At 42.5% G+C, this 11,219-nt stretch overlaps 1 protein-coding gene across 3 annotated transcripts; it reads left to right on the top strand.

Annotated features, from left to right (window-relative positions):
* The first annotated feature begins 6,185 nt into the window (after positions 1-6,185).
* LOC147860697 (tropinone reductase homolog At5g06060-like) lies at positions 6,186-8,879 on the top strand. Of its 3 annotated transcripts, none has more exons than XM_087323173.1 (5): positions 6,186-6,274; positions 7,546-7,759; positions 7,945-8,164; positions 8,349-8,455; positions 8,625-8,879. In XM_087323173.1, the coding sequence occupies exons 1-5, from the start codon at positions 6,186-6,188 to the stop codon at positions 8,835-8,837; spliced, it is 843 nt and encodes a 280-aa protein (XP_087179299.1). In that variant the 3' UTR covers positions 8,838-8,879. The 3 variants fall into 3 exon arrangements, with proteins under 3 accessions (XP_087179299.1, XP_087179298.1, XP_087179300.1); XM_087323172.1 differs by lacking the exon at positions 6,186-6,274 and adding an exon at positions 6,802-6,958; XM_087323174.1 differs by lacking the exon at positions 6,186-6,274 and adding an exon at positions 6,991-7,046.
* Positions 8,880-11,219: the final 2,340 nt, after the last annotated feature.

Raw genomic sequence — 11,219 nt, 5'->3', positions numbered from 1 at the left:
AACACCCGGTCCGATGATGACTAGATCATCAACATACAGCAGTATACATACCAGACCGGCTGAGCCATGCCGGATGAACAATGAAGAGTCCGATTTGGAGGCCACAAACCCCATCTTACGCAACCGGTGCGTGATCTTCGCATTCCAAGCTCGAGGGGCTTGCTTCAGGCTGTACAACAACTTCTTCAGCCGACATACTACCGACTTGTTCATCTCCGATTGAAAAACGGGAGGCTGAGTCATAAAGACTTCTTCTTCAAGATCTCCTTGAAGAAATGCATTCTTCACATCCATCTGATGAAGATGCCACCCCCTTGCCGCAGCAACCGCCAACACCACTCGAACCATTGTCATCTTCGCTACAGGAGCGAAGGTCTCATCGTAGTCGATTCCGTGGGTCTGCGCATATCCCTTCGCCACTAACCGGGCCTTGGGCCGGTTAACTGAACCGTCGGCATTGTACTTTACTTTGTACAACCACTTGCATCCGATCGGTTTACAGTGACGAGGAGGATCAACCAGGTCCCATGTCTCGTTAGCATCAAGTGCCCGCATTTCTTCCTCCATAACGGCATGCCAATTTGCATCCTTTGCCGCTTCTGCGTAGCTCTTCGACTCACGCACTTCCGCCACCTTAGTCATGTACGCATAGTGATGCACCATGTACTCATTGTACCCATACCGCTTGACGGGATCCTTCGGGCGGGTGGACTGGCGTAACTCATTGGTACCCGGCTTAAGGCCTTTCTTGGCCGGTTCGGTCTTCGCTGTCGAAGATCCTCCTTTCTCCTTGCTGGAGTCAGATGCACACCGATCTGATTCATTGTTGCCGGTTTCAAATTCCGGCATCTTCTTCTTCCCCTTCTCTTTGCGCATGAACCGTCTCCTCGGTTCCTTGCGCGGGGAGTGCACGGCAGAGTCTCCACTACTCGCCGGTTCCTCATCGGACTAGTCAGATTGACTCAGTCTCTTGTTCGGCCTGCTCAACCGGAACGATTCCGGACTCTCATCCTGAGTCCACACTTCATCATCCTCTCCTTGGGCCGGTTCAGGCTCACTAGCCTCATCCTCCAGCATCGGGTCATATTCGTAAGTCGGAGTCGGTAGGGAGTACCACGATGCCGATTCATCAAACTCGACATCTCGACTAACTCTGACCTGCCTTGTCTGGTGGTTATAACACTTATAACCCTTTTGCTCTTGAGCATAGCCGACTAGGATGCATTTTTCCGATTTTGCATCCAGCTTACTCCGCTTCTCATCCAGTACATGCACATATGCAATGCTACCGAAGATCTTAAGGTGTCTCAAATTTGGCTTCCGCCCGAAATACAGCTCGTGAGCTGACACCTTGTCACCGATACGGTTCTGGATGTAGACAGTCGTTCGGACTGCCTCCACCCAATAGAATTTGGGCATGCTCTTCTCCTCCAGCATTGCCCTTGCTGCATCGATAAGCAACCGGTTCTTCCTCTTGGCAACACCGTTCTGTTGCGATGTGTATCTGCAGCTGAACTCTTGCCGAATTCCCGTTTGTTGTAGATAACTGTGAATTGGCCGGAAAAGTATTCTTTCCCGCCATCCGACCACAGGCATTTGATCTTCCTCTCTTATTCCCGTTCCACCATGCTTTGGAGACTCCGGAAACACTCGAAGACTTCACTCTTCCGCTCAATGAGGTAGATCCATGTGTGCCGCATATAGTCGTCAATGAAGGAGACGAAATATCGACTCCCGCCAAGACTAACATTATGTGCCAATCCCCACACATCCAAATGGATTAGGTCGACCTTGTTACGGCTCCGGTTACATTCGGTGGGGAATGGAAGCTGGTGTTGCTTCCCGAGTTGGCAGGCTTCACATACTTGGGTCTTCCGGCCGCTGAACTTCGGCAAACCGAAAACAACTTGTTTCGTTTGCAGGTCTTGAAGCCTCCGGTAATTGACGTGGCCTATCCCCTTGTGCCACAGGTCGATGTCCAATTCGACCTTCTGTCCTTTTACAAACATAGTGTTGCCAACGTCATTGGTGTCGAGGATAAACATCCTCCCGTCTCTGCGCCCTTGCGCAATCATCTGGCCCTCTTCCTCGATGAAGCACCCGAGGTGCATAAACCGCACCTGCATCCCTTGGTCGATGATTTGTCCGACCGACACCAGGTTCTTCATGATTGTAGGAACATGTAATACGTTCATCAGCTTCCCCTTCTGTCCGACATGGCTCAAAGGGACTTCTCCGACGTGCACGATTGGGTGAGGAGTGTCGTCTCCGGTTTCGACTACTCCTGGTTTATCCGGTTTTTCCAAAAAGGAGAACCACTCTTTGTGGCTCGTCATGTGGTTCGACGCTCTGGAATCAACATACCACACTTCCTCCGATTTGGAAGTGGTCTTCTTCATCGAGTTCGCCTCGTGCTTCATTACAAAGGCTGGCCCTTTACCGTTCTTGGATCCTCCCGATCCCTTCGCATAGTGCGAGCTTTGCCGGATCCGGATTTGTCCGAATCGGCTCATTTTCTCTAGCACTCGCTTTCTCTGTGGCCCTTTTTGCCACAGTACCAGCATTCCGTTGTTGACTTCTCTTGCCGTCTTCTGGTGTCACCATGACTCCCCCTACCTGTGGGAGTCCCGGAACTACTGTCGCCACGTTCTTTGTGCCTTCGTTCTTGCTCTTGTCGGCCGCCTCCATTGCGTGCCGACCCGCCTCGTCCACCACGCCCACGGGACCGATCCGCCTCCATGTACAACATCCGGTTGTCAATGGGTGCGCTAGTTGACGCACCGGCGTGGTTCTCCTCTACAAGGAGCATCGACTGTAAGTCGAAAAATGACGGCGTATTCTCCCTTGTACACACCACCGTTCGGAATGCTCAGAACTTAGACGCCAGGCCCCCAAGACAGACCTGTACCATCTCGTCTTCCTCTACGGTAACGTTGATAGAGGCAAGCGAATCACAAATCTCTTTGATATGGGTCGTGTAATCCGCCACCAACATGTCCTTCTGTCGGACATTGCTCAACTCCTATCGGAGTTGCAGCTTCCAGGCTGTAGTGCTCACAGCGAAAACCTTCTTCAGGTTCCCCCAATCCTCCTTCGGCGTCTTGGCGTCTCGGATGTGGCTCAACAGCTGGTCTCCGACACTGGACGCGAAGCAATACATCACTCTGCTTGCCGATTGTTCCCACACTGGGAAGTACTTATGTGCCGCATCAGGTGTTGTTTCATTGGCTCCTTCAACGAAACTCCAGTAGCCATGCCCAAGCAGGTACCGGTGCATCTTATACGACCAAGATGCAAAGTTGGATCTGTCGAGTTTCTCCACAGGGGGCGAGCTAGCCATTCCTCTATCCATCACTTCTCTGTCTGTTGTTCTTACGACTTGTTAGGGTTTGCTTTCAAGCGTTTGTCGGCTGCAGAGGTTCTCAACCCTCGCGCTCTCATACCATGTAAACGATTACTTGCGGAAGCATTAGAAAACAGAGAAAGTAGGGAATACACATAGTACACGGGAGAGACAAAGAGAGCAGAACGTAAAAGCTATATTCAAAAACTGATATAATTACTCTATATTTACAACTATGCTTAGTAGCACTATTTATACAAGTCCTCATGGGACTGACAGAAGTAGCGCGTACTTCAATGCTCACACGAGCATCTGACACTTACTACAAGACTATAATTGCCTAGTAGTCTACACTAATACTAGGCTTCCGGTTATTGATTGGATCCGGCTAACCGGCTCCCCAGCTCACCGGCTCTGTTGCTTGCCGGCTCGGTTGCTCACGACTTACCGATCCGTCTCGCTTGCCGGCTCAGGCTTATTCAGCTGATCCGGCTCCAATTGAGCTTGCCGCTCAACAATTTTGTACTATTTGAAGGCGGCACGAACCATTGGGAACATACAAAAGTTTCTTAAAGAAGAGTAATCCATTATGACATTTGAATTGCTAATAATATATACCCGGTTGTTGTGATCATGAACAAGATGCCCGAGAAGGATCAATTTGATCTAGAATAACTTGAGCGAAAACATATGTCTTCAAGTCTTCACGTATGGTATCGATAATGCGGAAATCCAATGGTGTCAAAGACCCACGTGCTTGAAGTTATGCCAGACGCAAGATTACTTGCTTTTGATTGTCGAAGGCCAGATCACTAGGATGAGGAGCTAGATATGATCATCATGATAATGCATCCGATGATATGTAATCTTGAAGTCAAAACAAGTGAGGAATTGGGCCCACCGAGCTTGACGTCTATTTAATACGCGAGCATTCTGGAAGTAGTCAAGATTCTTGTGATCATTGAATACATTGACTTGATGAGGAGATCCTTCTAAAAACTGCCTCCATTATGCAAAAGAGTCCACTATTACTAAGAGCTCCTTGTCATGTATCTCGTAATTGATTTCAGCGGCGTCAAAATTGCACGAGTGGAAAGCCAAGGGATGTAGCTTCTCATTGTTACCTTGTTGTGACAAAATACTACCGAGGGCGAAATCCGACGTTTCTACTTCAATGATAAATAGTTTCTGTGGATCAACATGAGCTAAAACAGGAGCTCATGTAAATGCTTTCTTGAGACCTTCAAAAGTCGTCCCTCCTTCCTTAGTCCAAACAAATGATTGCCCCTTCTTTGTAAGTTGTGTGAGCGGCAAAATAAGCTTTGAGTAGTCCTGTATAAACTTGCAATAGAAGTTTGCGAAACCTAAAAAGCATTGCACATCTCGCAATGAACGTGGAGTCTGCCACTCCAACATAGTGTTTAGCTGGATCCATAGAGATGCCTTCCGATGAGATGGCATAGCCTAGAAATTCCACTTGGGTAGAATCAAAGCTACACTTTTCTAGCTTTGCATAAAGACCATGTTCTCGTCGTCGTCTTAATACTAATAGTACATGAGAATCATGCTCCTCTTGTGTCTTTGAATACCGTACGATACTATACAATACCATATGATACTATACAATAGCGTATGATACGATACTATACTATACAATATGATACGATGTCATAGTGTAATTCGCACACTATGAGAAAATTGCATTTTTGTCCCTCCGGATGGGACAAGGAGGAATCGGTAAAAAGAACTGGTGAGAACCGGATGAAGGAAGAATCGGCAAGGAGGAACCGGTAAGGAGAACCCGGTAAGGAGAACCGGATGAATGAGGAACTGGCAAGGAGGACCCGGTAAGAACCAGATCAAGTAGAATCGGCAAGAGCTGGATAAAGAAGGCCGGTAAGAGTCTCTCACCGGATGAAGAGACAAATTTGTAAATAATAAAAAAGATTGTTACATGCATAGGACAGGATTCAAACCCTATACCTCCATGTTAATAATGTAAAGCCTTACCATTACACTAACATAGAAAGGTAAGTGCACACTAGGATAAACTTTAGTTAGAAGAAAACGCATGATAAGAGAAAAAGCTACACATGCACATCTAGCATGCATGAACACTATAGTCGATAAAAAAACATCAAGTTAGAAAAAGCAAGATCACTTTAGAAAAAGGCATGTTAGATAAAGAATATAGTCTATTGTTAGAGAAAAAGCATGGACTATTAAGACTCTCTCATCACTATATAAGGATGGGGAGCACAATGTAATAGGGGGTGTGGAATATTTGGAAATTGGATATATTTCCTAAAACACCAATTAATAAAATATAATTGTGGGATTCACGAAGTTTTATATAATCTATCTCTTCCAATCTATGATAAATTGTTACTAGGATTCTAAATATTAATAAATCTAATAATCTATACTTGTGGGATGCACAAGTTTTTAATATCTCTCTTTTAATCCAAATTCATATTCTTATCTTAATATTGAATAATCTAATACAATAGACTCGTGGGATTCACGAGGTTTCTATATCACTTTCTTAAAATCTATTTATATTCTTATTAGCCTTAAAAACTCTCCTCCTCCTAGTCCAAAACCCCAGCGGTTCCCACCCGACTCACGCAACGATCTGGCGCCAAAAGGCATGACAACGATACAATACGATATGGTGTCCCATGAGTCCCCTTGCGTTTTCAATTGTTAAAACCTTCTTTTAAATAAGAAGCAAAAGACAAGCAAAAATTCATTCGTTTCTTTGGACTCTTTTAGGGAAGAGCTATATATATGTACATACATACATACATAGACAGGACAGGTATGAAGAGAAATTGCACAGATGTCTTCTAAGGACAGGAGCAACCTTGCAGATCCATGGAGCTTGAAGGGCCAAACCTCTCTCGTCACTGGCGCAACCAAAGGCATCGGGTAATGAATGCTTCATATATATGAATATAAGCCATTGTATATCTTTATATATCTCTGTTTGTTCAACCAAAAGGCATTGCATATCATATGAATTTCAATAGAAAACCTGTGATTTGACCTTGAATATGTCACATCCATTTCCTTCAGAGGGGTCATCCATGTCTAACCCAACAACTTTCATATATCACTCTCGGAGTGAATGATTTCCTGCTGTCATATATTAATGTAATGCCAATCATAATTCACTATTCCATATAAATGCCATGTTGCTTGCATAGCTTTGATGTCTTGAACCTTACATCTGATTCATTGAGAAAATGGTGTATATATTAATCGAATGTCAAACCATAATTCATTTTCTTGATGTTGTTGCCATTGTGGTCTTTTTTGGACCACTAATTCCCTATCCCCCTTTTTCAGGAGAACCTACCCTCCTTTAATTTGTCGTATGTAAGAGCATTCCACGTAAAGTGATAAGGATCTCATCACTCCTGTCTTGTATAAAGCAAAGCAAACAGGGATAGGATTGTACCTGTCCACTCCAGCTTCTCATTTGGCCAATTTTAGGTCTCATCTTTTATTCTTTTGGACAGAGATGTCGTCAAGTGGAAGGAGCTTTCCAACAGATCCATGGAACTTAAAGGGCTGTACAGCTCTTGTGACCGGAGCCACCAAAGGCATCGGGTAAAATCTCTCTTTGTGTTTATCTATAAATGTATGTCCGGTCATGTATGAGATCGATCCAAATCCATCGAGATAACTACATATATAGGTCAAGACCTAATATCCAATAATCCAATGTGATTACATATTTGGCAGTCTGGGATTAGAACAATGGCAAGGATTAGGGTTTATTTTGTGGTATGAAAAAGGGTGCAGCCATGGCTGACATGGTATATGAATCACTCAAAAACTCTGTGTCAAAATCTAGCTTAGCTGATGACACTAGCTCCTTTGTTTGTTGCATGGCATGACATATAATTTTCTGAGATCAACAAATAATTTCAGTCACAATGGGAGCTAAAAAAAGCACAGAACTCATCCAAATGTTTCCTTCACATGATTACAGTTCCTAACTGCACTTGTATCTCCATTTTAAAATTGGGATTCAAGAAGTCTATGATCCAATCTCTTGAGTATTTTCTCCGATCCCTGCCCTTGCCATCACTTTTCCCTTCAAATTAGCCAAAATTTGGCAAAACTAAAATTCCTCCATTGAGAATGAATGGATTTCTCTACTGATGACTAAAATTGTATGTTGCAACCTGCAGGCGTGCGATAGCAGAAGAGTTAGCACAGCTCGGGGCACACGTGTGGGTGTGTGCACGCACAAGTGAAGACTTGGAGAAATGCCTCGCCGAGTATGCGAGTGCTACATGGAGTGGAAGCATCCATGGCTCTGTTTGCGATGTCTCAGTGGCAGAGGATCGGAAGCAACTCATGGCTCAAGTTGCCCTCCGCTTCTCCTCGAAGCTTGACATCCTGGTGGATCTCTCCTCACCCCTCAATATATTCATAATCCATGTTCCATATATTTAAAGTGAATGAGAATCATTGGGAAACTGTAGCTCAAACCCTAACCCCTAACAATAAATCTAAACCCTAACCCTAACCCTAAACTCTAAATTCTAACCAACCTGTCTAAATTTCTTCTTTCTTCTTGAAACCAGGTGAATAATGTGGGCTTTGGCATTATCTCGACCGCATTGGATTTGCCACTGACAAGTTTCTCCGAAGTAATGGCTGCGAACCTCGAGGCTGGACTACATTTAAGCCAGCTTGCCCATCCTTTGATGAAAGCAAATGGGAAGGGCTCCATTGTCTTTAATTCCTCCATTGCCGGCTCATCAGTACTTGGTCTCCAATCCAGTGCTTACAGTATCAGTAAAGGTAAAAATGGAAGGCCTTGTGGCTTGTGTGTTATTTCATGCTTTCTCTTAGACTTCTTAATTCACTGACATATCCTGAATAACTGACATATCCTGAACTGACATATGCTTGAACTGACATATCCTGAATAACTGTAACTGACATATGCTTGACTCACTGTATCTATTTGGATGAAATTGTTTAGGCGCAGTTAATCAACTGGGACAAGATTTAGCCTTCGAATGGGCCAAAGACAACATCCGAGTGAATGTTATTGCTCCGGGGTACACCATAACGCCTGCAAATCAGAAAGTATTATCACTTTCACCTTCTCATGCATCATTATTTGACTTCCAAAGACAATAATAGAATCTATCTATCTATCTAATCTATCAATTATTCTTCTCCTCATCATAATCATGTTTGTTTTTTGGGACTTTAGATCCCCATTGGAAGACTGTGTTTTTTTGTTTATGTTCAGATGTCAATAGAGATTAGGGGAGCGTTACAAGAGCGCATTCCATTGCGGCGTCTTGCGGATCCGTCCGAGATTGCACATGTCGTGGCATTCATGTGTATGCCAAGTGCATCATACATCACAGGAACTATTATCACTGTCGATGGCGGCATATCTACGCATCTTTCTCCGTTTGCATGTTTGCCGATCGAGTCATTTCAGTCTGGTGATGCTTAAAACTCCTCGTTAATCGACAAATTCTGCCACTTGATTGTTCCCAATTTAGAATCCCAACACTATTCCATGTCAAGTATTCCAACAATTAATTCTTGATTTTAATATATTAAAGCTTGTTTATTGCTAATGACTTCTTACTTATAAAGTGGAACAAAACCATGATCCATGTCAAGATTATGCTAGCAGGTATACTCGAATAAGCATGCATTTTATGACAATAATGGTTCCTAAATATGACTATACAATCACCCCAAGTACTCGAATGATCCTTTCTTGACACTTAAGAGGGTCAAGTTTACAAGCATAACCACATGGTATAATGAACTCTAGTTCTCTAACATTAAGATTATTACTAAGTGTGGGCTATTTCATAAGGAATGAGAATTAAGGATTGAGTTATTCTCAAATCCAATGGTGAGAGGTACCTTGAGTATTTCATAACTTGACCACTTCCAATGATATAGTCAAGTGTGAATAGACATGGTCCTAGGGTTTAAGCCTAGAAAAGAAGGCTAGCCAGCTTCGTGAAGGGGAGACTCTATTAGTGTATCAAAGCTCTAGGTGCATACGTGTGTTCCTCCTTCAAACACAAGGTACAATCCATGTCCATACTCAATGGTATGGAAAATTGAAAAGAGGCTTGGATGCATTTCTCTCCTTCACTAGGGGATGGCCGATGGTCTATAACCACCCTAACCCTTCTTAAGAGTGCCCATAAAGGCAAGTATGGAATTTGGCTACCCATCCATTGTTAAATGCATCACGCAACTATATATAGCGATTCCATTGACTGTCATTGATTACATGAGATGCCTAAAGACATGTATAGTTTGGACAAGCTTACAAACCCTAAAAACATGCCCATTTTTAACACCACAATTTCCTTGAGATTGTATGAATCAGATGTTGATTTGCATTGACAATGTCAAGGCATCAAAATATATATTGCGTGCATTGGTGGTCTAGTGGTATAGACCCATGTTTGATTCCCATCCAATGCACCTCCAAGTAGTATCAATTATTTATAGCACCTAAGCACTTCCATCGACTATGGTTGTTTATGTGAGATAACTCATGACATGAATAGTCTAGACTACCTTAAAAACGGGAAGAACTAAGCAAATCATATTTGAAGAACTTCATATATGAAAACCATTGTTGAGGAGTGTGAGTATAAATGAATCTTCTAAGTAGTATCAATGATATATAGCGCTTTTGTCAACTATTGTTGATTATGAGAGATTACTCATGACATGAATAGTCTCGACTACCTTAAACCAAAAGAAATAAGCAAACATTATATTTGACAAAAAACAACCATGAGGAGTGTGTGTATATAATGTTTTTTCTTTTGTTGTCTGGTTACATTTCCTACACCATATCGAATGTGCCCTACGTTTCTCTGTATTATTTCCATGAAATGAAGACAATCCAAGTTTGATCCGTGTATTCAGCCTCATTGTTAAGCATCTATATGCAGATGGGTTGAATATGATTAACTTGGATTGAGCAAATGGATTTATTTGTGTAGGTATTGGTGCATTCAATAAAAGAACCTAGAATTGATCAAACGTGAAAGCAAGGGAAAGGAACGGTCTATTTTGTAGAACAAACCACACACACAACACCTATCTAGAACACATAGGTAGAACACATAGGATATAAAGTGTTTCTCTTCCTAGTAGGAAAAAGAGAAAAAGTAAAAGTAAAAGTAAAACAATTAATAAAAACAAGCCTTGTGTTTGTGCCTTTAGTACTAAAAAATATTACCCAAGGTCCTTTATCTCATGTTTTGAATGTATGGCATCATACATTTCGGTTCAAAGGGTTCATAAACGTTTGAAAATATCATACCATACACTTTGAGAATGACAATGTTATGCTTCTCATATGTTAAAACAAACTTGTCAAAGAAACACAAATAACTTATCATGCCAATCGTTCTTCCTAATGAGGTAAATGAAAAGCCAAATGTAGACAAGAATATCAATCAATTGTAGTGTCTGGAAAAAAGTGCACCTATCCCTTTGCTTTAGACATCGACATGGGTGGTTACAATGTTATGCCTAAGGGTATCACATGAGTGGTTTTGAATCAAATCCATTTTGTAGGTTTTTGAAAATACATGCACTTATCACTTTACATTGAATGCTCTTAAACATGGCCATAAGGTAGTTACATTCTTAAAAAAAGTGTATGACAAAGGGGTTCTTAATGAACACATGTATGTGAGGTATTAAGTTTATCATATGAATAAACATACCCATGATTTGTGTAGGTACCCATGGTTTGTTTAAGTGAATGTATAGGATCCAACTCAAGTCACAATGATGCCCATTGTTGTTTTCACTTCTATGGTATGTGATGGGCTTGGGGTTGCTA

Source organism: Azolla caroliniana, unplaced genomic scaffold, assembly GCF_043228905.1.
Source record: "Azolla caroliniana isolate FFs.n. ecotype wild unplaced genomic scaffold, voAzoCaro1.0.p SCAF_8, whole genome shotgun sequence".
Taxonomy (NCBI): Eukaryota; Viridiplantae; Streptophyta; class Polypodiopsida; order Salviniales; family Salviniaceae; genus Azolla; species Azolla caroliniana.
The sequence above is the reverse complement of the archived record's forward strand: the minus strand, read 5'-3'. Positions and strand labels throughout refer to the sequence as shown.

Bases quoted from the DNA above. Each gene is read 5' to 3' on its own strand.
- LOC147860697 (XM_087323173.1), top strand. From the start codon at position 6,186: ATGTCTTCTAAGGACAGGAGCAACCTTGCAGATCCATGGAGCTTGAAG. The intron at 6,275-7,545 runs GTAATGAATGCT...TGCAACCTGCAG, and splicing joins GGCGCAACCAAAGGCATCGG to GCGTGCGATAGCAGAAGAGT. The intron at 8,165-8,348 runs GTAAAAATGGAA...GAAATTGTTTAG, and splicing joins TGCTTACAGTATCAGTAAAG to GCGCAGTTAATCAACTGGGA.